This window comes from Charadrius vociferus, unplaced genomic scaffold (assembly GCF_000708025.1).
Source record: "Charadrius vociferus isolate BGI_N301 unplaced genomic scaffold, ASM70802v2 scaffold15, whole genome shotgun sequence".
NCBI classification, from domain to species: Eukaryota; Metazoa; Chordata; class Aves; order Charadriiformes; family Charadriidae; genus Charadrius; species Charadrius vociferus.
In genome coordinates this window covers 3208123-3234374 of record NW_009650064.1, presented here as the reverse complement: position 1 = coordinate 3234374, position 26252 = coordinate 3208123, and the positions used below count along the sequence as shown (strand labels likewise).

At 47.8% G+C, this 26252-nt stretch overlaps 1 protein-coding gene across 1 annotated transcript; it reads right to left on the bottom strand.

Moving 5' to 3' along the window:
* Positions 1 to 8973: 8973 nt before the first annotated feature.
* On the bottom strand, positions 8974 to 21994 carry RRM2B (ribonucleotide reductase M2 B (TP53 inducible)). Its single transcript, XM_009891819.1, has 9 exons — positions 21935 to 21994; positions 21672 to 21827; positions 19869 to 19985; positions 18787 to 18920; positions 17627 to 17721; positions 15115 to 15248; positions 10994 to 11098; positions 9779 to 9892; positions 8974 to 9297 (listed from the first exon to the last, which is right to left on the bottom strand). Exons 1-9 carry the CDS (start codon positions 21992 to 21994, stop codon positions 9145 to 9147), a joined length of 1068 nt encoding a protein of 355 aa, XP_009890121.1. The 3' UTR covers positions 8974 to 9144.
* Positions 21995 to 26252: the final 4258 nt, after the last annotated feature.

Sequence of the window (26252 nt, the reverse complement as noted above, 5' to 3'; positions counted from 1 at the left end):
AAAATCTCTCCCTCTCTCACCGCCTTATGTTCCTGCCTTTCATCGCAAGAACCAGGCGGTTGTGATAAAATTAGGACAGCTGCTGCTGACAATTAATTAGCTTCAGATAAGGTTCTTCAGGGTGGCCACTGGGAAATAAATTAATGCTGTTTAAACCGGCACTGTAAAGCCCCCCTGGCAATCTCTGCCAGCTCTCACCCTGATAGCGGGCACCGGGCTGTCGAGGAAGGGATGACGCCGGGCTCTGCTTGCAGGGCTGGATCCCCTCCAGCACAGCGTAGCACCGCAGTGATGTGCCCATGGACTGCAACTTCATGGGTTTCTGGCTGGTTTTTTTTTTCGTTTTTTTCAAATGGGTGTTTGTTCTGGTATAGTCTGAAACACTGCTGGCCACCAGGAAAGGTAAATACCTGCCCAGCATGGTACAAACCCTCACCTTCATCCTAACATTCTCCACCTCACCTGTGTGTAGGTATTATTTTATGCAGAAAGAGCAAAGAATGAGACTTATCATGCCAAAGCCACATTTCCGGCCTCACACCCATCAGGCACCGACTGGGTCAAATGCTTCCAGTGGCTCTGCATGATACTCACCAGTATCCCGGGTGAGGATCTGCCTTCCCATCTTTGGGCTCTATGGAAGGTGCTTCTCACCCCAGCCAAAGCCATCCTTCTGCACAAGCAGCATTCGTCTTGAACATCGCTGATGCACATGCAATTGTGGTAAGCTTCAGTTTTCCAGCCCCATAAGCAAGAGTAAGTGTCTGGAAAAAAAAATTCCCTCTCCTACTCCTGGGCAAAAATTGGCCTTTTTGTGTAGTTGATGTGAGAATAACCAGACCCTGTTAATTCGGACCTACACTCAGCAGTAACAGGGAAATAAATCAGCAGCCATGACACAAAGGAAACAGAAGTGGCAGCAATTGCTCTCTGTTTTATGGGCTTTAGGTAAGACCAGTTGAGCTTAAAATACAGTCAGCATGTGCTAATGCTGCCACTTACAGCTAATGGATGTGGGAGAGAAAGAGACTTGCTTATGCAGGTATCATACCACAAAGTACGGCAGCACCAAGAGTACATGTAGATTAATATTGTAAGTGACAGAAGAACTTTAACACACCTGTCAAGAACCTCATGTTTTTAAGGCGTGTAAATCTAATGGGCCCGAGGTGAATAAAATCAGACAGCGGAGAAAAATATGGGAAAAAAAAAAATCAAGACAGAGTTAAAGAAACAATTACTTTCCAATTATACCGAGGAATTCCTATCCAGTCATTTTCTGTTGCAAACAGGTGTTGCAAAAGGCCATGTCCTACGGTGGAAATATCTGTGCTTATCTCGGCAGCTGCACGCAGTTTTTCCCCATGAGTTTTGTCTGGCCTCAGCAGCCTATTGGGAACCGTAACACATCCCACCTGCGCTGGATGGGGGATGCGCATCCCATGGATCTGACCGCTGCCTTTGAGCTCAGGAGGACCGGGGGGACAGGGAAGAAGGCTCAGCAGCTCGCACCCCGCCCGGCCGCAGGGCTGGAGGCATCAGCTGGCTGCCACCTTTTCGAAGGTGGCTCCAAAGGCAGGAGATGCCACCTCTTTGCTCTCAAACCCTGTTCGGCATGGGAGAAGCTGGGAAAACATTTTTGGGCCCTACACCCTGCTCGGCTAACAAGAGGAGTTAAGCAAACTGGTCCAGCTTCACGGAAGGGGCTTTTAACAGCCGGAATCTTGGAAAAACAAACCAAGAAATGCTTTTTCAAGGTGTTAATGCAAAAACATGGCGTACACAGCAGTGGCTGCAGGATGGAGTAGCTGTAGTCCCCCTCCCGCACAGGGATGAGTAAAAGGGAGGCAGGGGGTAGCACAGGGAGCGAGGCAGCTTTGCCAGGGCTTATCGTAACACCCATCTCTGAAGCAGTCAATTACACACGCTATGAATGAAGTCATTCAATAAACACATTCAGTTCTCTAGTCACCCTAATAGGCTGTAATTTAACACTATTTCCCTTCAAATTGAAAGAAAAAAGAAATCAATAGTGATAGGCAAGCCTCTTCTCACGTGGCAGAAAGGCTTGTTGTTATAGTGCTAAACCGGTGCCCCCTTCCACCGTGGGTTTTATCATGCCATGCTGCCCTGGGACCCTGCAACCAAGATCTAAACAGCCTTTTCTCACTAACCTGGCTTAAAGTCGTTAATGGAAACTCATCTCCATAGTTAGCTGGACATAAGGAACTCACCAGCTGAGATGTATTTCGAAGAAACCCACCCCTCCCCCCGCTTTCCTGGAGCCTCATTTAAAGCTCATTCTCTCCTACAGCCCCGACAACTCAGATTGCCTCCTACCTGCAGAGCTGAGATGTCCAAGAGAGAGGCAGGTGTTGGGGGAGTTTCCATGTATCGAAAGGTGGCTGAGGTGTCCCCGGACCCAGCTCTGCTCTGGAAGAGCTGCCCGATGCTGCCACTCTCCCAAGGGAGACCCCAAGTCCCGCTCTGTGCCGTGAGGAACAGGACACTTCAAAGCAAGTCTGTGTTCAGAAAAAGTTAACCCAGTTACAAACAAACCAGTAAAGTCCCACAGAAAAGCTTTTAAATGCTAGAGACCTAGTAAGGAAACAGTTTGGTAGAAAATCGTATTTTTTCAAAGCTGTAAACTATCTCAGTGACAGGATCTAAAAGCCTTCTGTATCCTGCATCCGCCTGGGCTTGCCCACGTGCACTGGCCCTGCTTCGGGGAACGCGGGCCTCTCCACCGAGGGGGACTGTGTCTCAGAGCTGAGGGATCTTGGTCCTTTACTGTTGCCACTGCCAAGGTCAGAGTGGCAACAGCCACGTTGGGACTGAAGCGCTCGAGGCTCTGGCCTCCCCCAGTTTAACCCTGGCAGTAAATTTTCCCAGCACTAGTGGTTTTCCAGGCCCCCAAAGCTGCTTCTGCCATGACTTCCAATTGAGCAGATGGTAGCACTAGTACCATTATTCAGTACTATTACTGAATATTTATTAGTCAATATTTGTGCTAGTCACCATCGGGTCCGGTTCCCCAGAGTCAGGGTGATGGAGCCACCAGGACAGCGAGAGCAGGACACGAGTGACCACACAATCATTTTTGTCGCACAACTGCTGGCGTCTAAGCAATGAGGAGTGAAACTGCTGTCACTCCCATTGTCACCAGCACATCTTTTGCCTGTCATACTTTTCCCACCCAAGGCATGTCGCTGCTGTCAGGAGCCCCCATCCCTTCCCTGGGTGGTCCCAGTTTTCTAGGAGGTGGCAGACATGCCACCTCAGTCTGCCTTCAATTAACCATTCGAAACTGCCTGTGCAAGCAGCAAAACAGCCCGTCCCACTCTGGAGATTCCCTACGGATGAGGCCAGCAAAGGTGACCACCACCAGCACTCAATGGGTCCTGGACAGACTGTTTGGTAACAGACCTGCAGGCACGGCACGGGTGGAGAGCCTGAAGAATTTCCTGCATTGTAAGGTCATCAGCCATGGAAAGGGTTCTCACATTTTCTGGTAAAACCACCTGAGTATAATCTCTTCTGAACCACATCTGCGGGTGAAGAAACAGCAATGGGCAGCCAAACTTTTCCTGCAGCTCTCGAATTCAAGTTAGCTTGCGGTGCCAGAGGCTTTAATCAGATGAGTAAAAACTATGTGCACATTGAGACTTGCTCTTAACACTTCTCCTGGATCTGCCAACTGACAAGAACAAAAAAATCCCACCAACTACTCTGCCGTTCACCCAGAGCCTGCAGTGCGATTTGGGGAGCTTCCTTACTAAGAGGAGTAACTTACGGATGACCTGAGACGGGATCTTGTTTGGGGGGCTTGAAAAAAAGTCCCCCCAAACTGCACCAGCCACGCGAGCTCATAGCCTGCTCTGAGCTCAGGCTGGGGCCAGCAAACATGGTGCTTGTCAGCATCTGCCCGGGGTTTGTCAGCCCTATGCTTCACCACAGACCTTTCGTCTGGTGCTGGCACAAGGCTCCCCGTGGGGCTTAGCGAGAGCCGAGTCCAAGCCAGGCAGGACTTCAGCCTGAGCCGCAGCTGAAAGGTCACAGCATCACCATGCCAGCCATCACGTGGGGCGGGCAGAGAAGCAACCGTGCAGAGCTGCTTCTGGCGTCCCAGCAGCTTCGTTCTCTGTGTAGCAACTGAGTAGGCGTTGTGGCATGATGTTTAGGAAGGGCTTGCAGGGACAGGCTTTGAGCAGTTCACATAGCAAGCCACCCAGCAGTCGCTGTGCCCAGCATGGGTTTTTTCTGACATTTCACTGGGCACCAGAGGGACAGGAGCCAAAGTCAGTCCCCGCTGGTGAAGTCATGGAAGCATCCAAAATATCTTCTTTTCATCGATTCGTTGATCCCTTTTCATCATCTGTTGGTGATGACCTCCTCCTGACCCCACAGCATGAGGCACTCACTAAAGGAACAAGCACTACCAAGGCCCAAAGGTGGCCTGTCCCCATGGCAGGAGTCAACACCTCGTCCTCGATGCCGGGCTGGTCCACGCAGCTCTCCTCCTCGTACTATGAGCTTACTAGAGATGCTGCAGCACTACCCAGGGCCATTCCCAGAGTAACATTGACCAAACTGTGTACTACAGCAAAGAAAAAAAGGGATTGATGATATGGATTTGTCCCTGTGAACCCACCAGCAGCCACAGTAGAGCAAATGCAGGGATGACTGGTGCAGGCAAAGCAAGAGCAGTGCCAGGGGAAAGACATTTCCCAGGGAAGCCTTTCAAGCAGATTTGGGAAGAGGACGTGCAGTGCAGGAGCCCCCAGGCAGCAGAGTTCCATGAGGAGCTGCAATATTGGCAGCACTGCTGCCTGTCATAGAAACCTCATGTCCGTCACTCACAAATCCTCTTTTATTTCATCAGAAGGGTCAAAATGCAACAGGGAATTCCAGAGCCCATCCATGCAGCTACACTCAACCACCCAAACACCAAAGTTACTGCTCTTCAAAGCAGGTGTGTGTGCTCCACACTGGCCAAACACAGCCATTCCTGAGACTTTCCTGTATTTTAAGCTGAAAAATACTTATCTTAAGATTTTGGTTAGCAGAGCACAGCTCTGGCCTCATGGCTTAGGCAGCCTTGGTTCCTAGAGCCAGATTACGCATGATGGGATGGAAAAAGCCTCTGGCTGTGCCGCTGCCATCATCTGTGCCCAGGCAGCAAGGAGCAGGGTGGGCAGCGGGCAGCTGCCGGGAAAGTGGGAATAGCTTCTCTTAAAAGTGATGTTACAGTGTCCATTTTACCCTTCTGCTCCAAGGAGAGGGTTTGCTAAAACCTGACGTTCAAAGTCTTCTCCCCTTGACTCTGCTTTTGCATATGTGTAGTGCGTACGTCTGTGTGTGCCAGCCATGCACATCCGTATGCACATGTATGAGATCTATATACGCACGTGCATATTTCTGCAGAGCGCAGTGCGGGGAGTGGTCCCGAGTCGCACAAGCATCCTCCTGGCAAACACATACTCAGCTACACATAATATTAACACATCAGCATCCCTGGTGACTGTTTCTCTCCCAGAAGGAGCTCTAGAGAATATAGCATCAGAAACACTAATATTTGCCGACTCAAGGGCTCCACCAGGAGGAAAACCAGCCCGGACCGTCCCCTCAGAAGAGCTAGAAGAAGGTGCTCCTTTGGCAGGCTGGGAAGTGGCTGGCTGGGAGGACAGACTTGCTGTTTAACAATGTTCAAAGGCAAGGATGAAAAACGTGGCAGAATTGGATTAGTGCAGTGTCAGCCGGCCAGGGGCTGGCCACAGCTCCGGGTGTGTTGTACACAGCATCCTCATCTCGCTGCAAAAAAATCCTACCAGTCCGGCAACATGGCCTCCAGGCTGTCAAGAAACACTAAGAGTGAGCTTGCTAATTGCCCTGTCTTCACCCACTTTCTTCTCTTTCCCAGCAAGGGCTGGGAGTAATCACCGACCTGCTGCACTCTGCAGTGGTTTCACGAGCAGATGACCAGACGGCAGGGCTGGGAGCACGCTGGCCCTTGTGGCTATCACTAATCAAGTCATGGGTTTTGCTGGGACCCACATGTCTGTTTGAATGAGAACAGCAGGAGCTAGTGAGGCCATTTGGGATGTTAAAAGGTGGAATTCTACCCATGAGTCTCAGTTCCCCTTGCAGCCCCCCTGAGACAGGTTTCTGCTCACCTGACTATTGCAGACATGTCCTTCACCATGAGATGAACCCCTCCAGAAGCAGCTTCTGTCCCGCTGGCTATAATGGGAATCATGCACCAGCCTTGGACTCCAACCCAGAACACAGGGACTGTATATTGAAGGGATGCATCACAACTTCTCTCCCCCGCACACCTCCATCAGGCTTTTTTAAGCATGATGGCCACAGTGTGAGACACACAGAGCCAGACCCGGCTTGGCCACCAGAGCCCTCAGAGGCACATGGTTTCTGCCCAAGATCCAGCGCTGGTGGAAGAGGAAGAGACCTCGTGTCCTTCATGCCTGTTTCAAGGAGTCACAAAGGGGCAGTAGGGACAAGACTTCTGACTTGACACCCCTGAGGGCGCAGATGCCATCAGGTGTGAACCTCTGCCAGCTCAGACCCAGCTGCCCGGCGCTTGGCTGCAGGCAGCCCTGGCTGGCCCCAGCTCAGAGGGCTGAACCCCACGCTGCTGTGCCCAGGTCAAGGGCAGATAACAGGTAACACCCACCAAAAATACATTTCTGGAGTGTTTCTTCTTTGAATCTGTGGGACTCTCAAGAGATTTCTCCTTCAGCCAGAAAATTCCAGAAAAAAATTATTTGTTTGCTCCCTAGACTGCAAACCCCATTCTTGGGAATGAGAAACGGCAAGTTGAGAGCTCACAAAGCGCCAGACAGCCTATGGAGCACTCATAACTTTCTCCCACAACCCAAAAGCTGTTAACATCAAGTTACTCTTGTCATGACCCAATTTGATCGTTTTGGATTTCACAAGAAAGCACATAACTAGCAAACAAAGGCATGCTCCTCTCCACATCCAAGTTTTATTGAAACTACACACATATTTTACACGCAAATGGAGTGGGAGCTGTTGTACCAGACTTTGGTATCTCATATACATTTACAGAACCTGAGCATGTAGCAATTTCATAATTTAATATTCTGTATACTCTCATCTTAAGTCACAACACTCAAAACAAATGCTATTAGTGACATAAAAACAGATTCCATTCCTCCAACAACAGACCCATTTACAACATTTCCTCTTTCTCCCCCACGAATGCAGTATTTCCAACAGGCGCTGGATTTTCTCTCCGAGTCCATAGTTCTCCTGCAGTTGCAGGACGTTAGTGAGGGACACCAGTTCCAGCTTTTCTCTGTATTCTCCAGGTCCCCCTCTCCCCTCCCCAAGTACCTTATGTCACATGATGCAGGCTCTTCTCTAGGAAAAAAAGCTGTCCTGTTTCCGTGCTCATTACGTACTCATCTTGTACTGAGACCGAACAAAAGGAGTCAGTTTTGCTGCTTATTTTTACACCAGAGACAATTGTTCACTAGGAATTATGCTAAAGCAACGGACCTAACTCAGGCAGCCAGGGCTACGACTGATCTGGGCTGGCAGGAAAGTAACACTCATACCACCCCATCACTGATAACCCTGGGCTGTCAGCTCATCTCATGCCAGGCATATTGAAAGTAGCACAAGATGTCTGCAGCAATAAGAAAGACTTATAAAAGCTCTTATACAAATTGCTGAACATTATGAAAAAATGCTTGGGTTTAATAAATCAGAACCCTTTGTCTAGCTCATGTACAATCACTTCACCTTTGAAAATAAAAAAAAGAAAAAAGGAGCATATCTATTTGCAAATAATCCACCTACAGCTGAAGAGCATCCCTCCCATCCCAAGTACCACTGCAGTATGTTAGCCATTCTTCAATTGCTCCATGCTCTGCATGTGACATCAAGAAATTAAAAAACAAAAAAGTTTTCAGGCACACACTGGAACACACCAAAAAACAAACAGCTGTCCTTTGTAAGATGCTGCTAATCCATACTACTTCAAGGTTTGGTTTTGAAAGGTTTAATACCTTCCTCCGGAAGCTCTTCTGTGACAACAGTTTCAAGGGTTCACAGTAAACATGCACCTTGAAGTACCTTCACACATTACTGGTGCTCCCTTACAGGCCAAGTAGTATGTTTGCAGCACCTCAAGGGATAATCCCTTGGAATGATGCACCTCCTCACCCCATCAGTGCACAAGTGAAACCGAGAAGGGGAGAATCTCAAATCACCCAGCACAACAGAGGGAAAACAGACAACACCAGAGCTGGATGGTCCAGTGTCAGATGCTGACTGCAACTCACTGCAACTACAGACTGCTTAATAAGGCACTTGTTGAGAAAAGCAGGGAAAAACAGGCAGCACAAGCCAAAGAACTACAGGCTGTGTTTTTTTCTCCACTAGTAGCAGGCCTGCCTGTTCAAGGCCCATTTAAAGTCTACTGACTGGCTCAATAACAGCTGTAAGACAGAAATCGTATGTATTTGATTTAAACTCCTACCAACAGCCATCAGGTTTGCAACCAGAGTAAAAATGTTTTCAGACAGAACCCAGGTTAACTGGGCGATCAAACCGTATCCCTGGGTTTCATAAGATTTCATAGTTAATGCCTTATTAATGTCTTCCCACGTTCACTTATTACTCTATCTGCAGCAGGACAACAGGGAAGAGCTTTTACTCTACACCAAATCTATAAACATGAAAATAGAAAACAATTTATAGCAACATATATACATAGAGTGCTACCTCATCTGGTTTTCGGATTAATATACCATAAAACAAGGTAAATACACAGTTTGCTTTCTCAAAACACTACCAAAGTCTTAAAAAAGTAGTAGTATCCAGGTCATTTTTAAAGACAGCAATCACAGCAGATGAGTGAAGGGAGTATTAAAAAGGCCGTCCTTTTAAAAAGCCATATAATTTTTTTTTTAAAAAGGACCTCCCTTTTTTTTTTAATGACAGGGAGAGAAATATATTTACTCCCCAGACAAACGACATGAAAACCCAGGTAAAAAGTCCCAGTAGACTCAAATTCCAGGAGAGAAAATGAAGACAACCTCACAGCAGAAAGTGAGATGGGGAGAGGGAAACAGTCACTGTTCATTTGCCAAGTTATCAAAAATCTGCATCCAGAGTGAAGACATTGTCCATTGTTTCTGCCATAACAGCAAAACGTTGATATTCTGAAACCCGCTTCTCAAAGAAATTTGTTTTTCCTTCCAGAGAAATATTCTCCATGAAATCAAAAGGATTTTCTGCATGAAAGACCTGGGGAAGGGAAACACTATTACACTAGTGATTCTGACAGGGTAACAATGCTATAAAAAAACCCAACAAACACCACAGTCAAACCTTTTCAAACTAGATCATCCCTTGCTGTAATATGCTGTAGCATCTACGGACACCTATCTAAGCAAATTCTGTACTGTCACTCCCCGTGAGTTTGGTCCATGGTGAAGTTCACCCGCGCAAGGTGCTTATTATCCTTCGAGGACTGCAGCACTTGAGCACAGCATAAGTTTCCCATTACAAACCTGCAGAGCAACTGAAGGGAAACAATGGCTTAAATTGTTCTTGCTCTTTTAAATAGCGAAGCACAGATATTAAAGCTGTGGTTTCGGCTGTCACTCAGAGAAATTGCAAGCACTAAATATGACCTGCTCCCAGGCACATTAAGAGAGTGCTTTGTGCTTACAGGTTGCCTGGGCTGTCCTGGCAGGCCAGCATTTTGGGCAATTGCATCTCTTACCTTTGAGAACCCAAGCTCCATTAGTAACCGGTCTGCAACAAATTCAATATATTGTTTCATCAAAGTGCAATTCATTCCAATCAGACCTACAGGTAACGCCTCTGTTAGAAACTCCTAGAAGTTAAAATACAGAAGACTTTTAGATAAATGAAGTTTAAGAAGGGAAACAGAGAGAAGACACCTGTGTTTCACAGTAACACAATTTGTGATATTCCAGGCTCCCCAGGCAGTTGTCTGAATAAATAAGTTGCATCACTAAACTCAACAAGTGTCTTCTGTTTTCAGTAGCTGTTTGTATCTTCCTTTATTTTTAGTATGCTTTTCTGGAAAGGGCACAAGAATTTGTATTACTGCCCCTCTCATCTGCCTTTCCCCGTCCCCCATAAGATCCCAAGCTGCAGCATAAGCTTGAGCTCCAAGTTCAATAAAACCCACAGACCATACTAGCGGGAGCAGGAACAGATCCAGAAATCTCCAGTTTTCCTTGGCTTCGAGCCATTATAGAACGACAGATCGGAGAAGATAGTGATATGTGAGCGCTGAACCCAGCCATGTACATGTTTAGGCAACGATGCAATACCTGTCAGTGTTGTGAGGCAAACCTGTGGCATTTGTCATCATCATCACAGTAGTTAGATGACAACAGAAAGAGTAAATTACAATCCTGCCAAACACTTAGCAGTGCAGAAACCTGTAGTTGCAGATGGTAGCACTTCATGTGAAAGAACCTGACAGCAACCTCAAAAAAAGTCAGAACCCAGCACAGTACCCGTGGCCAGAACAGACCCCGTCTTCTCCTGAGGACAAGCAGGGGTGTGTGTACAGCAGGGAGAGACAAAGATCCTGAAAGGACAGAGGTAAACAAGCTCTTCTTTAAGGGACAGTTGCACTTGGACTAGATGATTGTTGTAGGTCCCTTCCAAATGGAACTATGCTATTCTACACTAAATGAGACAGCCTTTCTTCCTTTCTGTCATTAAGGAGGAAACCAGCTGCCAGCTTCAGCTTCTCCCAGTTGCTTAACAACTGAATCAGAAAGTCTCTGATTCTTATTATCACCATTAAGGAAGAGGGAAAGGATGGTGTAATGCATCAGGGATCCAGGCCTGAGCGAAGTATCAAATAAGGAACCCCAAAAGTTAGAAGTTAATTTGTATATTTTTGCACATAAGACTGGTCTTGCACTGCCCACGGTGCTGTCATGGCCAGGCTTACCTGCTCAATTTCAACAGCATTAACGATGATCTCATGGACCCGCTCTTCTGATGGTCTATTCACTAAATAATGGAACATTAGACAAGCAAAATCACAGTGTAGACCCTGAAATAACAGAGAACAATGAAAACAAAAGTCAGTTTTTCCCTCCTCCCCATAGATTGCTCTTACTTTGAGGCAGCCTCCTTCAGGTTGAAGCTTCCTAGCTTCCTGCTTCTTCGATAGTCTTAATGTTACCATGTGTAGTGGGCACTTTTACTTTACAACCCAATTAGTAACATCTGAAATCCAACACTTGCCACCTATAATAAAATAACGCTCAGCGTACATGCTTCTCAGGTAAATATTTTTCAGAGCTGCTCTACTGTGAGGGATCCTACACAGAACCCTGCTGGGTCTCTGCCTCCCATCAGAGATGTTTTTGCAGAAAGATTCCTACAGATGATGCTTTTGCAGAAAGACCTGCAAAACTACCTGCCAGTTAACATACACTGTTTACCTGCTCTACGCTTTGAGATACCTGTACAGAAATCATAGAATCATAGAATGGTTTAGGTTGGAAAGGACCTTGAAGATCTTTGGGTTCCACCGCCCCTGCCATGGACAGGAACCCCTGCCTCTAGACCACGTTGCCCAAGGCCACGTCCAGCCTGGCCTTGAACACCTCCAGGGATGGGGCCTCAACAACCTCTCTGGACAACCTGTGCCAGTGCCTTACAACCCTCAAAGTGAAAAACGTCTTCCTAATGTTTAATCTAAACCTGCCCTCTTCCAGTTTATAGCCAGTCCCCCTAGTCCTGTCACTACATGCCCTAGTAAAAAGTCCTTCCCCAGCTCTCCTGTAGGCCCCCTTTAGGTACTGGAAGGCCGCAATAAGATCTCCCTGGAGCCTTCTCTTCTCCAGGCTGAACAGCCCCAACTCTCTCAGCCTGTCCTCATAGGAGAGATGCTTCAGCCCTCGGATCATCCTCATGGCTCTCCTCTGGACACGCTCCAGCAGGTCCGTGTCATTCTTATGTTGATGACTCCAGAGCTGGATGCAGTACTCCAGGTGGGGTCTCACGAGAGTGGAGTAGAGGGGCAGAATCACCTCCTTTGACCTGCTGGCCACACTTCTTCTGATGCAGCCCAGGATATGGTTGGCCTTCTGGGCTGCGATCGCACATTGCTGGTTCATGCTGAGCTTCTGGTCAATTAGCACACCCAGGTCCTTCTCCTCAGGGCTGCTCTCCAGCCATTCCCTGCCGAGCCTGTATTTGTGCTTGGGATTGCCCCCACCCAGATGTAAGACCTTGCACTTGGCCTTGTTGAACTGCATGAGGTTGGCCTGGCCCCTCCTCTCCAGCCTGTCCAGGTCCCTCAGGGACAAATACTTGTTTGAAGTTCTTTTAGTAGCATTTCTTCCCTTGCTTCTCCTTATAGAGTTTTCAGAAAGGAAGATTCAGATTAGAGTCATCAAATCCAAGGCTAACAAATCATCTCTTCACACAACGCGCAGTTACTGTGAGGAATTTGCTACCACATGTTCATAGGTTTGTAATGCTTATGGCTACCATGCCCCAACTCAACCCACCTTCACATTTCACCCACCTATCCTGCACAGAGCCCAGTAAATTGTGTTCATTCCCAGGATTTCCAGAAAAGCCTCTGGCCAGGATAAGACAACACCAGGAGACAAGCAATCCCTCACAGTCTGAGAGTGGTACCAGACAGCTGCTCCAAGAGGTGCCTCAGTTTCTATTTAAGCTTGCCCGGCTACAGCTCGAGCCTCAGGTTTCAGCCATACCTACCACTGCTAGACACTGTGCTACCTCTCCTCTCAACAGCAAGGGGGCGATTACAGCCTATAAGCACCATGAGGGCACATCCAGAGTGGAAACCAGTCACAAGGATTTTCCAGATTCTGGGCTACGAGACAATCCAGTGCTACTGTTAACAAGGGTCAAAACAAAACCAAGCAGTGAAAACTTTTTCAGAAAGGCTACAAAATCCTTATGCTTTAAGTCATGAAACAGCCCTGAAACCATGTAATTTGGGAAATATTCCCCTTCTAGGCACAGCGCTAGCTGCCTGCTGCAGGGCTTTCTGTGGTGCTGCCCACGGCAGGATGACCAGCAGGATGCAGGACGTGCCTGGCTTCTCACCTGAACTGGTGTGCTCCGCTGACTGGTGCTCCCAGCAGCTTTGCACCTTTAAGAATCAGAGATGCACCAGCTCAAAGAACAGACTAGGAACAGAGCCTGCAGCTCAAAAAACATATTGAGCATTAACCATTTATCTGTTCAGGTGCATCAGAAAACAGTTTGTGTAGTTTTCCATTGTGGATTCTTTTTACTGCCACTGCTTTTGTAACAGCATTTCCTGTTTTTTGACGCAGGTGCTGTGTGCACCAAGCCTTACCCTTCAGAACAGCTCTGCAGTTGGAATTAAGCCAATGGAGCTCAAGAAAAATTCAGTCTTCTGGTGCTTGACTCGGCAGAGAAATACAGTTACACTGCTGTATAGAGGAACTTACATTCATTCACCCGCAAGTGATCCTTCTAACAAATATTTCCTCGCTCAAATGGATCAGTTCATGATGACTCAGAAAAAACAGAGGACACAAGGAAGGTCAAGGCTGAAGAACTGTTTGGTTTTGCTTACTGGTCATATCACTTTCTCCAAAAGTGTCTTTTAAATTAAAGGCATCTTGTAAGATGCCTTGTTTCAAATCAGTTTATCTAATCCACGGAAATTACTTCCACTATGATAAAGCTCTCTACTCTTTTAGTCCAACTCTGGTAAGTTCAAACCACTAGCGTGTTTATACCACATACAAAACTGGTCTTTCTGCTTTTACAGCGCTGACAGCGCCGTAAGTTGTGTGGTGCCTTAAAGACATGCCCCAACCATAAGCAAATGCTGCCAACAGGCAGGCAGCAGTGCTGGAAGCAGTGGGAAGAAAGGGCACTTGCCAGCACGTGGCCTGCCACTTCGGTGTGCTGATGTGCAGCCCCCCAGACACATCACATCTTAAACCAAGAAGCACTCCCCTCTAATGCAGACCTGTAGCTCCCCCCTCCCAGGGCATCCTATCGCTGTGCAGTAACACAACAACATGTAGATGAACAACATCTGCTGCTTCTGCAGCACCCTGCCACAGCTGGCCAGGGGACAGATGCAGAAGGCCGCCTGCAAGCTCTGGGACCCACAACTAGGGGCAGATGGGGAGTGGGACAAGGAGGCCACTTGAACCTGACTGGAGCAGTGAAGGCAGAGCAAGGCTCAGAGTCACGTCCACGCCAGCCCCCACTGCAGCTGGGGACAGCACAATTCCACACCAGTCCTTGGGCAGCCAGGCCTTTGCCTCCCCTCACAGCACAGGAAGACAAATGTCCCCTTCAATCTAAAAAGTCCACATTTTTGATCATACTATGCATTGGGGTATTGCTAATGCTTATGTTTACTCCCTTTAAAAACAGGTATTTTTGCTGAGGGGCATAGCAGCACCTAGGTTTTAAGTTAATCAGTAATTTATAGCTAGAAATCTGCTTCTTTCCCCTTTTTACAAATATTCTGGGAATAGCCTGCTCCTTTGCAGGACTCCAGTCTTCCTACATGTCAGCAGTTACCCCTCCTCCCTCAGGCTGCAGGAACGGGGTCGGGCACTGCTCTGGGGAAAGGAAGGCTCTTCTCTGTGCTGCCTAGGAGGTGATGTTAAAGCAGACACACAAGGCTTATTGCAGGAGAAGCTCAAGGGAGCACAGCCTGCAGTTACTTGGCAGGTAACCAGGACCTCTCTTCTACCAGGACAGTGGACCTTCCCTGGAAAACGCTGCTGCTGACACTGGCTAGCAGAGAACCAACTCAGACTTCTACAACCTCCTTGGCCTTGAGCACTGTCAACATTAAAAAGGCTCCGTCACACCCAGAAATGCATCTCCTACTCGCTGTTGGATTCTCTTCTTCACTGGTTTCTGTCCAAACCCTGCTCTCTGCTCTCTTCACCTTCACTCCAACCCTCCCTGCCACCAGAGGAGGGCCACTCTGGCTATACCATGGGATCTTCATGAAAATAATTCTGCCCTTCCCCTGGAAACTCACTTTCCTTCCCAGACAGTGTGTAGGACATGACACATTACCTCATCTCTGCTAATAAGTTCATTGGAGAAAGTCAGTCCAGGCATCAGGCCCCTCTTCTTCAGCCAAAATATAGCAGCAAAGGAACCCGAAAAGAAGATGCCTTCAACTGCAGCAAAGGCAACCACTCTCTCACCTGTTTAAACACAACATATTTTCAGTTAGACACAAAATAGTGTATTGCTCGTCAACAAGATGCACCATTTGCATCAGACAGACCGATGTCGGAGAGGAGGACTTCCCATTGCAGCACCAGGTGCTGTATCTGACCACATCTTTCAGCAGGTCCCAAAGCATACAGGGTCTACACATGCAGCAGCACTTAACCACAGGCAACCCCAGTAGAAGTGAAGAACCAGGGGCACCCAAGGAAACTGCCACAGGTCAGAAAGGAAAGAATACAATTGTCCAAAATGGCCAAGACATTAGTACTCCTTTATCTCTTTCTAAAAGGCAGGAAAATGGCTGTGCAGACAAAATGGACAAAACTGAGAGAAGAGCTGATCTCCTGTAAATTAAACAAAAAACCCTACACCTCAATTTTTGCTTGTTGAGTATCTACATAAAATCATATTCTTACAGGAGTGGAAAAACACAGAACATAATTCATCAAGACAAATAACTATTTATGTTATCCCACCTTTCATCCAAGGAAAGCACAGCATTATTGGTCCAAGTTCTCCCTGTTCTCTACAGGAATTTATTTCTTCAAGACTACAAGACCATCTGACTGCTTGGTGAAGACACGTTATTCCATGTAGTCTATTTTAAACAACTTCACAAGATCCTTGGGTATATTCTAACATGAAGAGCTTTTGCATTCAGTGCCGGTGTCTTTTTCCAGTGAGAACTGCATAGAGTTTTGTTTAAAAAATAAAATAACCCCAAAATAGACAGATGTCCAACTTCCTCTACGAGATGCAAATGCCATCTGCTGGCTCATCTGAAGAAATTCAAGTTAGGAAAAAAGCATGAAGAGCAACATGAACTTATGTGTATCACAGACGTTACTAAGGAAAGAATTTGTCTGGCAACACTAAAAATCTCCCGGGTTACTTCTAGAGATGAGTGGAGGAAGGCTGCTCATACACTATAGGTTTAATGAAGCACAAGCCTGAATATCTATATGGCTTTTACCACCATGTCATGCCACCTGACTAGCTATCACTCAAATGAGTTATGCTGAAACAAAAATCATCCATCAGCAGCCCCACATAATGTACACGCACACTGGGAGGCTGAGAGTCCACAGAACAGAGACAGCAACTGAACCCTCAGCATCAGTTATCAACCAAAGCTGTGGAGACCTGGTTGCAGACCAGGTCCCCAAGCTGGAAGGAAACACCAAGTAAACAAGCCAGCCAGCCACTTTCATATACCATATCTCATAATCCATAACTCTAAGACCTGGGCCTCCCAAATGTTTTAAACTTGAGAAGTTTTCTCAATAAGATGAAAAAACAGAAGACTTTAGAAAAATTTGGATAGGATGCGTGAAGTTTGGGGGCAGGAGGTGGGGGGAACATTGCTTTCTGAGTTAGGGAACCTTCTGATTCCTGGCACACCTCCAGGTTGCCGGGAGCCAAATGAAGGAGATGAGGAAGGGTCTCTACACAGAGCAAGCAAGCCAGATTGGTGAGGCAGCAGGACACTCCAGGACAAGAGAATCTACAGCTACAGGAAGAAATCCACTCAAACAAGAGCTGTGAACAACAGACGCTGCAAAAGAATGACATTCAGGTTTATTTTGTTTGTCTGGCTGAATCTCTCCATTTCCTACACTTTCTCCAAGTTTAGAGGATGTTTGGTTTAGAAAATTCACCACAGTCTGCCCATTATTTGTTTCAGCCACAACACATCCTTCAGAGTCAACATTGTAAGCTGAATGCAGAACACCGGAAAGGATGTCCTGCACCATTCTGACGGAAGCTGAGCCAGTGTCCCAGCTCTGAGATGAGATACAAAAACTAGAAACCTGGTCCCAACAGCAAACCATAAACACCAGAAACAAACGATTCTTGAATCATTTTTGCCCAGGCTCAGTCATGCTGTTACAAAAAAGAGGCTAACATCACACATGAATTTGTCTATGTGAACATGAACACAGAAAAAGCCTGAACTTGCGAGACTTCAGCTGCCCAGTTCTGAACACTGGAGTACAAAACAGGAGGCAACTAGAAGAAATAATCAAAACTCCTAGAAAACAAGGTCTACAAGCAAAAACTGAAGAAATTACGGTTGTTTGGTATAAAGACAAAAAAAAGACAGAGAAACCCACAAGCATTTTTCATAACATGATTCTAGTGAGCGCTGCCATTACTATATTGCTTTAGCTGAAGATAAAACATACATGCTCACCAGAAGTTACTTCTAGTTCTTTAGTTAAACCAGAGACCCACAAGCCACTACATCATCTGTGGAAAATTTCATTTCACTTTCCAGGGATGCAGCTCACTCCCAGAGGATTAGTTTGTGACATGTGCAACAGAAACAAATTTTTAAGAAGCTACACACCAAAAGTGGATTCTCTGTCTTCAATCCACTTCAGAGCCCAGTCTGCCTTCTTCTTGACACAAGGCATCGTTTCAATAGCATTAAATAAGAAATCCCTATAGAAGAAAACAAAGAAAAAAGATCAAAATAATAATAAGTGATTTATGTAAATCTGCCCTGGCAGTCCCTACTGGCTCCAGCAGGCAGAGGAACCCGTTACACCGGGCTCTGAACTAACCCAAGCAAAGCACAGTTCCCACCCCAAAGGGGTGATGATCTCTGATAACAAGGGTACGGGGAGGCGGATGTGTAGAAAGTGACAGACCCAAGGTCTCAGAGGAGGCGAGCTGCAGAGATGGGAAGTGAACTCAAACGTCCCATCCCAGGAGTGCCCACCCACCAGACCACGCTGCCTCTCAGACTTCAAGCCAGATGGCAGCCTCTTCCTACCCACCGAGCTGAACCTCATCTTGCCCAACTCCACAAAAGGAACTGGACAATCCCCACAAGCACGGGCTCTGTTACCATGCTAAACATCTGATAGGAAACCTTGCAGTCCTCCCACTGTCACCACAAAGGATGCCACCGTGGGAAACCAAGCTCTGCCTGACCATCCCCATGGTGGAGTCTCTGAGGGAAGGTGCTTCTTTTCAAATTAATTACCATTTGGACAAGGAGGTTCTCCAGACAAAGGTGATGGGGCTCTCCAAAGAACCCAATACTTTAAAAACAAGCAGTTAAAGTTGTATGAAAAAGCAGTGACAACAAAAAAGCTGAAAGGATGCAATCCATTGATTGGTGTATGTTAGAAACACCAGTTGGATCACAAGCACTCAATTTCCCGAGGCAGATCCTTTGCTGATGTGAGAGCAAGCACCTCAGGAGCACAATAACCATAATGAGCTCGTCTAAGCTTTAACAACATTTCACATAGTCAGCACTTCCTGTAATCAAAGATTTATACAGATATTAATTAACCTTCTGACACTCCCACACAAGTCTGGTGGTCAGTAACACTTCTCTCCGTTTTGGGGGTCAGGTATACAGGCCTTGAAAGCTTTAAGGAACTGTCCCCAACTCCCCCAGTAAGTCAGTATGGAACAGCAGCTGCTGCTGCTGCCCAACAACGGTGCCACTGGACTAGGTGACAGATTGGGTCTGTAGTATATCCAGAGATTTACCTTTTCTCAGGATCTTTGATGTAGGTGTCTATGAGCAAGCTGTACATCTCTGAGTGAACGTTCTCAATAAGAATCTGAAAGCCATAGAAACAACGTGCTTCTGGGATCTGCACCTCCTGGCTAAAACGTGCCACCTACCAAAAGCAGAAGGCATGGCAATGAGTACAGTAAAACCGGTTCTGTGTCACAGTACTCTAAGCTTAATGGGAAAGACAATAGATCTCAACCACAGAGAAGGGATGGGGGCAGTTCAGCCCTACTTTATTCATAGATATGTCAATAGGATAGGTGTGGTGCAGAAGACGACAAAGCAGTCCAGCTAGAAGTAAATACATCTGCTGTGCATATTGGATAGAGAGCTGCAGTGAAGCATGAGGGCACACGTACGCAGGAGGAGAACAGCAAAATATTGCAATAGTAAACACTTCATACTGAACAAAGCCTTGGACCTTTTGTTCACTGTTAAAGAAATAAACAGTATGACATAAGAGGTGTTTGTGCAATATATGCACATATACTATGACATATTCTACATGCTATAGACATTCAAGATCTAAACTGGGCATTTGCAGTCAGATGCCACTGATAACCTGGGGCGAGACATTCTGCAGCCCAGAATTGATTTCATTTTTTCAGCAGGAAGATCTCCCCACCTTTTAGCAGCACCCACTTGCAGCTCTAAAAGATTCTAGGATGCCATTCAGTGAAAGCAAAATGGATTTTACCAAAATAAAGAATACAGAGCACAGCACAGCACAGTCCCTCCCTACTTCTTATCTAACACAAGTATGGGAAGAAGTGTGGGGTTCTATTAATTCATTGAGAAACGTGGATTAACACAGCCAGGCAGAAGTCCGAGCTTAAAAACTGTCTCCAAGAGTGATGGGATTTGGACCACAGCTGACCCAGTTTAACTCAGACAATGGCCCCAGCAGAACAAGCTGCTTATTCCACTTGGCAAAGGTGAGATGATGGGACGGAAAAAAAAAGTACGCATTTAATAAACTTATGTACTAATGTGAGAAAACCAAAATGAAAAGCCAATAAAATAAGTATTCAAGCCCTCTGTAAAGCTTTCTCACCAGGTTTTCATTGACAATTCCATCACTGGCTGCAAAAAATGCCAGAATATGAGAGATAAAGTATTTTTCATCTGCTTTCAGCTTGTTCCAGTGAGGAAGGTCCTTTGACAAATCAACCTAATGAAAAGAAAAACAAAAAATGTTATTGCCCTTTTGAGTTTGTCATTCTGTAAGAACAGCAGCAGCCTAGCCAAATCACTGAGGCAGAGTTTTAGCGCTTGCTCTCAAATCTTTGCATGTAGAGAATTTAAATACATGTGACTGTAAAAGACAACAGACACACTGCAGCACTGCTGTCTCTTTGCAACAGTAACGTCACGTATTTGCTTCGCCATTTACACTTTTATAATGTGGGATAAAAAGCAGTGTCTATTGAATTATAAGTAAATCAGATTTTGAAGAGCATTAGTATCTTCTTGTCATAAGTATAAACACGCACCAATGAGCAGAGCTCGCTCTGAGACACTTAAACTATACTCGAAATAAATGCTCATACTCAAAGAAACCTATATGCAGGTGTGCCAAAAGATGGACCGAGAGGACTTCTGCCTTTGGCAGGTGTTCAGCCTCCATCCTGCCAAAGAACAGCTCGGGGGCAAACGCTGCACAACTGCTCTCATCTACCAGCCTGAACTCTAGCCACAGCAGAAAACCACAACTTCCTTCACATAGGCCTTTCTGTTTGTTTGTTTGGAGGGAGGGATTTCTGAACCACAGCAGCAGTTAAGTAGGGCCAGATGTAAAAAATACAGAGGCCTAAAAACTTGTATGTGTGTGTGTGTGTGTGTATAAACATGTACACCTATACATGTGTATATAAACGCATACACACACAAACCAGTTTTACAGTTGACTTTCCAGTTCATTTGGAAACGCATTGACAGATGGCAGGACAGTGTAAGAAGGAAGCAGTAACATGGTAAAAGGGCAATGCTCATCAGGCAGGAGTTTAAATGCCTTTTCTTTAATGGCTTAAGTCAATCTCTACTGCGACAGGGCAGCAAGCCTCCCAGGCAGGCAATGGAATAGCACTTCTAAGGACAGCTGCTCCTCGCCATCCCAGGATGATTTCTGGCCTATTTAGAGCCTGCCAATGCCTTCAGCTCACTCTTTGCCATCGCAGATCACTGCTCACAAACGAGCGAAGGCTGCAGAAGCTGCGAGTGGGAACAACCAGCTTAGCTGGCGGGTAATCTCTCCAGATCAGCGCAGTGTTCAGAAGCCTCCGCTGCTGCAAGCGCAGCGAGCTCAGTACTGCTCAGGCCTGGCTAACCAGCAACCTTGGGGAAAAACTTACAGCTTGCATTCTAACACGGGGCAAGCATCTAACCAGGGCAATCAGGAGTCAGTCAGAAGCATTTTTAGCAAGTGTCCCTGATTATTACCAGCTTTCTGGAAAATAGGTTGCCTAACATTAAAGAACAGCATTCACATGAAATTGCCCAGAACATCTTACATGGGCAAGGAGTTAGTTGCAGGTACAGAGACCGCAGCAGGGTAGGAGCTACCTGACCTCAAATCAGAGCTATCTGACTTAGGCTCCCTCTGTAACCACAGAAGCATCCCAGGATACAATTCCACCTTGTCCGAAACCAAAGACCTCAACCAGGTCCACTGAATTGCCCTGTGGAAGCAGCTTTCTTTCCACTGTCCATGAAGGGAGCCCTGCTCTGGTGCAGGCACCTCACGTTCGATGCAATTAACTCCAACCCTCCAACACCGAAACCAGCAGCAGAGCTAGGAAGGAAGCCCCAGGACCCCGGTCTGAGCGCCTTGTGCCAACCCACTGGCCCCAGAGCTCACCTCTTCTGCTGTCCAAAAGGAGGCCTGAGCCTGTTTGTACATTTTCCATATGTCTGGGTACTGGATGGGGAAGATGACGAACCGGCGGGGATTTTTTCTGAGAAGAGGCTCCTCATCAGGGTCCAAGCCATTTTCAGCAGCGCTCGGAGAGGAGCTCTGAAGATAAAGCAGAGTTCTGGATAAGACAGCCATTATTTATTCCTCCTCTTCCCTGTATCCCGAAGATGTGGTTCAAAAGCTACCCGTGTCACACAGACACTCACCTGCTCCCCTTGGGTGGCCACACTACCGGTCCCGGGGGTACCTGTCCCCTCGCCCTCCATCCGTCCTCCCACTGCCAGGGCGGCAGTGCTGCCTGTCTGCCCGACACCGCTCGCACCAACCGCCCCCTCCTGGGTGCGGCGGCACCAGGAAGAGCCTGACGGCTGCGTGCCGAAGAGAAAGCCTTTCTGCAGCGCGAGGAGGAAATCTGCCCCGGGAGACGACATCAGCCACCACGGTGCTGCACATGGGGAGATACGTGCAAGGTCACCGTGCACTGCCACTAGCCCACATCCGCGAGGCTCACCGCCCAGGTTACCTCCAAATCAGTCACTTTACACTGAGCTTCTTGGGCCTGGATGGACTTTCTTAAAAATACCACAAGGTCACAGTAACTAATCCCATCTGGTAGAACAGCCCTGTGCCACAGCGAGCCCCTGCAGGGAGTGTATGCAATGCTGTGGCGAGCAGAAGGCAGCCCGCATACCAGCATGGGTCTGGAGGCTGCTCTGGACACTGTCCCACCGTCGCTACACCCTCGAGTGCCGATATGAAGCTACATGCCTCTCCTTCCAAGAGCGGGAATACCGCTGCCTGGAGTCACCCATCCCCACCCCGCTCCCTCTGCGTGGGCTCCCAGGGAACGCCCCGGCACAGCTCTTCCTCAGAGCCGCCAGCTTGGCCGAGGTGGGGACAGCTGACGTTTAGGAGACAGGCCACTGAAGAGCTGCATGCAGAGGTCACTCCATGAGCAGGGTCTTCACCTCGCCTCCAGCAGGGTACATTTGCTCCCCGGCTCAACGCCAAACAGCATCCCTGCCAGGCACATCACCACCAAGCACCTACTGAAGACAACCATCATGAAGCGCTGTCAGGACAGCATGCTGCAACCTCTCCAGAAGCGCTGGTGACTCACGCTGATCAAAAATTTAGCCAGCAGGACGCCCTTCTGGATCACTTCTGAGATCCCACTAACACAGCTGTAGAGGATAACTAGCCACAGGCAGTATACGAGGTATTCTATAAAATACAGCAGGGAAGGGGAGTGAAAGGTTTTGAATACCATTGCTTCCACCCTCCTAGGAGGTGCCAAAGTCTTTTCCCTACCCAGTCTGCTTGTAACCACTCACATAATAAAAAGTAATCATCCTTTACTTCAATTTGGAAAAATACCCTCAGGCAAATAATTCTACTCACATTTAAAAAAAGAAAAAAACCCCAAACACACATGAACATTTCATAGCTGGCGTATGTACTGCAGATTCCCAAGGAAAACACATCAATAAGCACATTCTGGGTTACAATTTTAGCACTTTATTATATTTTAAAATATTCCTCAATTACATGAGACAAATTTCCCAGCATCATCTTGCGGAGTCTCTGCTGAAGGCCACGAGACTGCAAAACCTTTCGTATTTCCCAGGACTCAGAGACGGTTGCAGTAACCAACTGGAAGTGCCACAGGGGACAAATTGGGCACGGTGGGGATGGCACCCTGCGTGAGCACGCACCTCCTCAGGGCCTGCCATGCAGCTAGCATCTCCATCTGCTCCTGCACCAGCCGTCATCCTTGAAAAAAGGAAACACTGCAAAAGTCTTCCTTAGCCCATCATTTTCCTGAGCAAAACCCTCCTATACTGCCTGGGGACTATCCCCAAATATTTATTTTAGCCTAACAAGGTGGACTAGCAGACACTAACCTCAGCCTTGATGTTCCTGAGCCATTCAAAAGCCTGCATGCAGGGCCCGTAACACAAGGACATAACTTGAAAAATACTTCTGGTGTACAGAAGTGAAGCGGAGCACACGAAGAGCGAAATTCCAGTATGGCAGAAAAAATGGAGACCAACACTGAGACAAGGAGCACTTGTCATTTTTCCAATGGTCTTTAACAGCTGCCATGCTGCAGGCCACAGAGAGAGGGGTCAACACACCAGAAATACTGTCAGTGCACAGCGAGACAGAAAGGCGAGAGAAGCAGAAAAGGCCTGTGAAGCACTGTGTACACTCTGGAGAGCCCCAGTGGCAGGAAAGCAGAAGGACGGCTTCCAGGAGGCAAAGACTCAGAGTGATGGCACAACCCTGAGAAGGACCATCACACAGAACTAGAAAATGGTACAAGCTTTTAAAAAAATAGATGGTGTTTTTAAAATTTTAAAAAAGGAAGGGTCAGCCCACAGAGACAACGCCATACTGGAACCTCCTCCTCAACTCACCTGCCACCTCCCCTAACCCCTTCTGGGGTGGAGAGGAGTTTCACAGGCAGGCTGCATTTCCAAGCTGGCAGGCAGGCAGCTCCTGGCTACGAGATAGTCCTGTTTCTCTCCGTTTTGGATTCCATTCCTCTTAGCCAAAGTTTTATCAGAGTAACGCTTGTTACTTAGCCTGTTAACGCAGTACGTGTCTTGGTACAGCTCAGCTGAAAGTTCACGAAAGATCCTTCTTTAATTCAATTTTGGACGCATAGCACTTTCCAATTGCTGCTGGGACTTCAGAGCAGCCACCACCTTGTGCTGAAGGAGCACAACGCGTTCCCAGCCCTGCCTTCCAGGCCCCAGCAGGCATTGGCAGGGGTATGGGGAGCCGGAGAAGGGAACAGTCACTTGGCCGATACACCTCCGGCTTTCAATCTGCACCCCAGATCTTTTCCTTAAAATCTTAGGATGGTGCATGAAACAGTCACCACTTGCTGTAATAATGAAGAGCATCCAGTTTATAATGCAAACATTCTACTTTCTGTTCAGACAACACGAGCCAAACTCATGAAAGAGCTGAAGCTGATGGGCACAGCCCAACCCCTGCTCTAGCAGGGTCAGCCAGAGCAGACTGCCCAGGACAGTGTCTAGCCAAGGTTTCAGTATCTCCAAGGATGGAGACTAGACAACCTCTATGAGCTACCTGTGCCAGCATCACCACTTTTCACAATAAACAAGTGATTCCTGATGTGTAAATGGAACCTCCTATGCCTTCATTGCCTCTGGTCCCATCACAGGGCACCACTAAGAAGAGCTTGGCTCCATCTCCTTTATTCCCTCCATCAGGTATTTACACACACTGATGAGATTCCCCAGAGGTTTCTCTTCGCCAGGCTAAACAGCCCCAGCACTCGCAGCCTTTCTTCATATGACAGATGCTCCAATCTCTTAATCATCAGCCCTTTGCTGGACACGCTCCAGTACATCATATCCCAGTTAGTCTGCAACTGCTGGAGATAAACTCAACCACTGATGACAATAAACCCAATGGACAACAAAGACAGCTTAGTGGTACTGAAGCTCTTTCCATTAACTTCAAATTCAGCAAGATATGAAACAATTAACTTATAAAGACATGTACCACCACCAGCCCACAGCAATAGCCGTTGGGCTATATGTGCAAGTATCTTGGTTACATGCCCTGTATCAGCTACAGCCAGGGAAAAAGCCAAAGGCAGCAGAGCCATCACTGTGATGTGGCACATACCGCATCATGGTATGCGACCGTGAGCCCTTCCGCATCCCGGTGAGAGGCTGCACGTGCATCCCACGGGCTCCCCAAGGCTTCGGGACAGCCCTGGACAGCACAGACCATGCTAGCGGAGAGACCGGGATCACTGGCACTCCTGGGAGAGACAGCTTCCACCGCACAGCGGCTGAAGAGTGCAGCGTCTGCTGGTTCCGCATGCCCGAGGGGACGCACAGGGCTACTGTTTGCCTCTGGCAGGCCACAGCGAGCACCTCATCATTGTGGGTCCTGCCATTCATGGAGGGAAACATTAAAGGTGTTTTTAGGCTTGTATTTAACACAGCACGCCCCAGTTTTTTGAAACTTGAATACTGCTGAGACGCAGAGGTTTGGGAACACCATGTGGGTCTCTTTGCCGTACGAATCCCTCGCCCACCTCAGCCTGGCTTCGCAAGGCCATATTGGGGAGAACCCAGAAGGGAGGCGGGACCCCTCCCGGGGGCAGACTCTGCTGGTCCACAGGGGCCGGCACGCCAGGACCACCCGACAACACCATGCCTGCCTTCGGGGCAGAGGGGACAGGCTCTGCCTTCCCTTCCACAGCGCTGCTCGCCCAGAGCCCCACAGGGCAGCAGGGCCCTGCGCTGCCCCACGCCAGGCGCAGCCGGGCACCCCGCGCCGGGCCGACACCGGGGCCCGAATACCGGCCGACCGCAGTCATGCACGGTCCAGGCGCTCCCCACGGTCACGGTGCCCGAAGGGAACGACCCTTCCCAGCCCGAGCGGGACAAGGTCACGGAGCCGCGTCAGTAGATCCCCCAGGGAGGGTGCAGGTGAAGCTCCTCCCGGTGGCCGGGACCCCTCCGTGCCACCCCC

Excerpts from the sequence above, each read along its gene's own strand:
- RRM2B (XM_009891819.1), bottom strand. The coding sequence starts at position 21,994 with ATGGAGGGCGAGGGGACAGGTACCCCCGGGACCGGTAGTGTGGCCACC. Across the intron at positions 18,921-19,868 it reads GAATTGTCAATGAAAACCTG|GTGGCACGTTTTAGCCAGGA; the intron begins GTGAGAAAGCTT and ends TGCTTTTGGTAG. Across the intron at positions 15,249-17,626 it reads AGACAGAGAATCCACTTTTG|GTGAGAGAGTGGTTGCCTTT; the intron begins GTGTGTAGCTTC and ends GTGTTTAAACAG.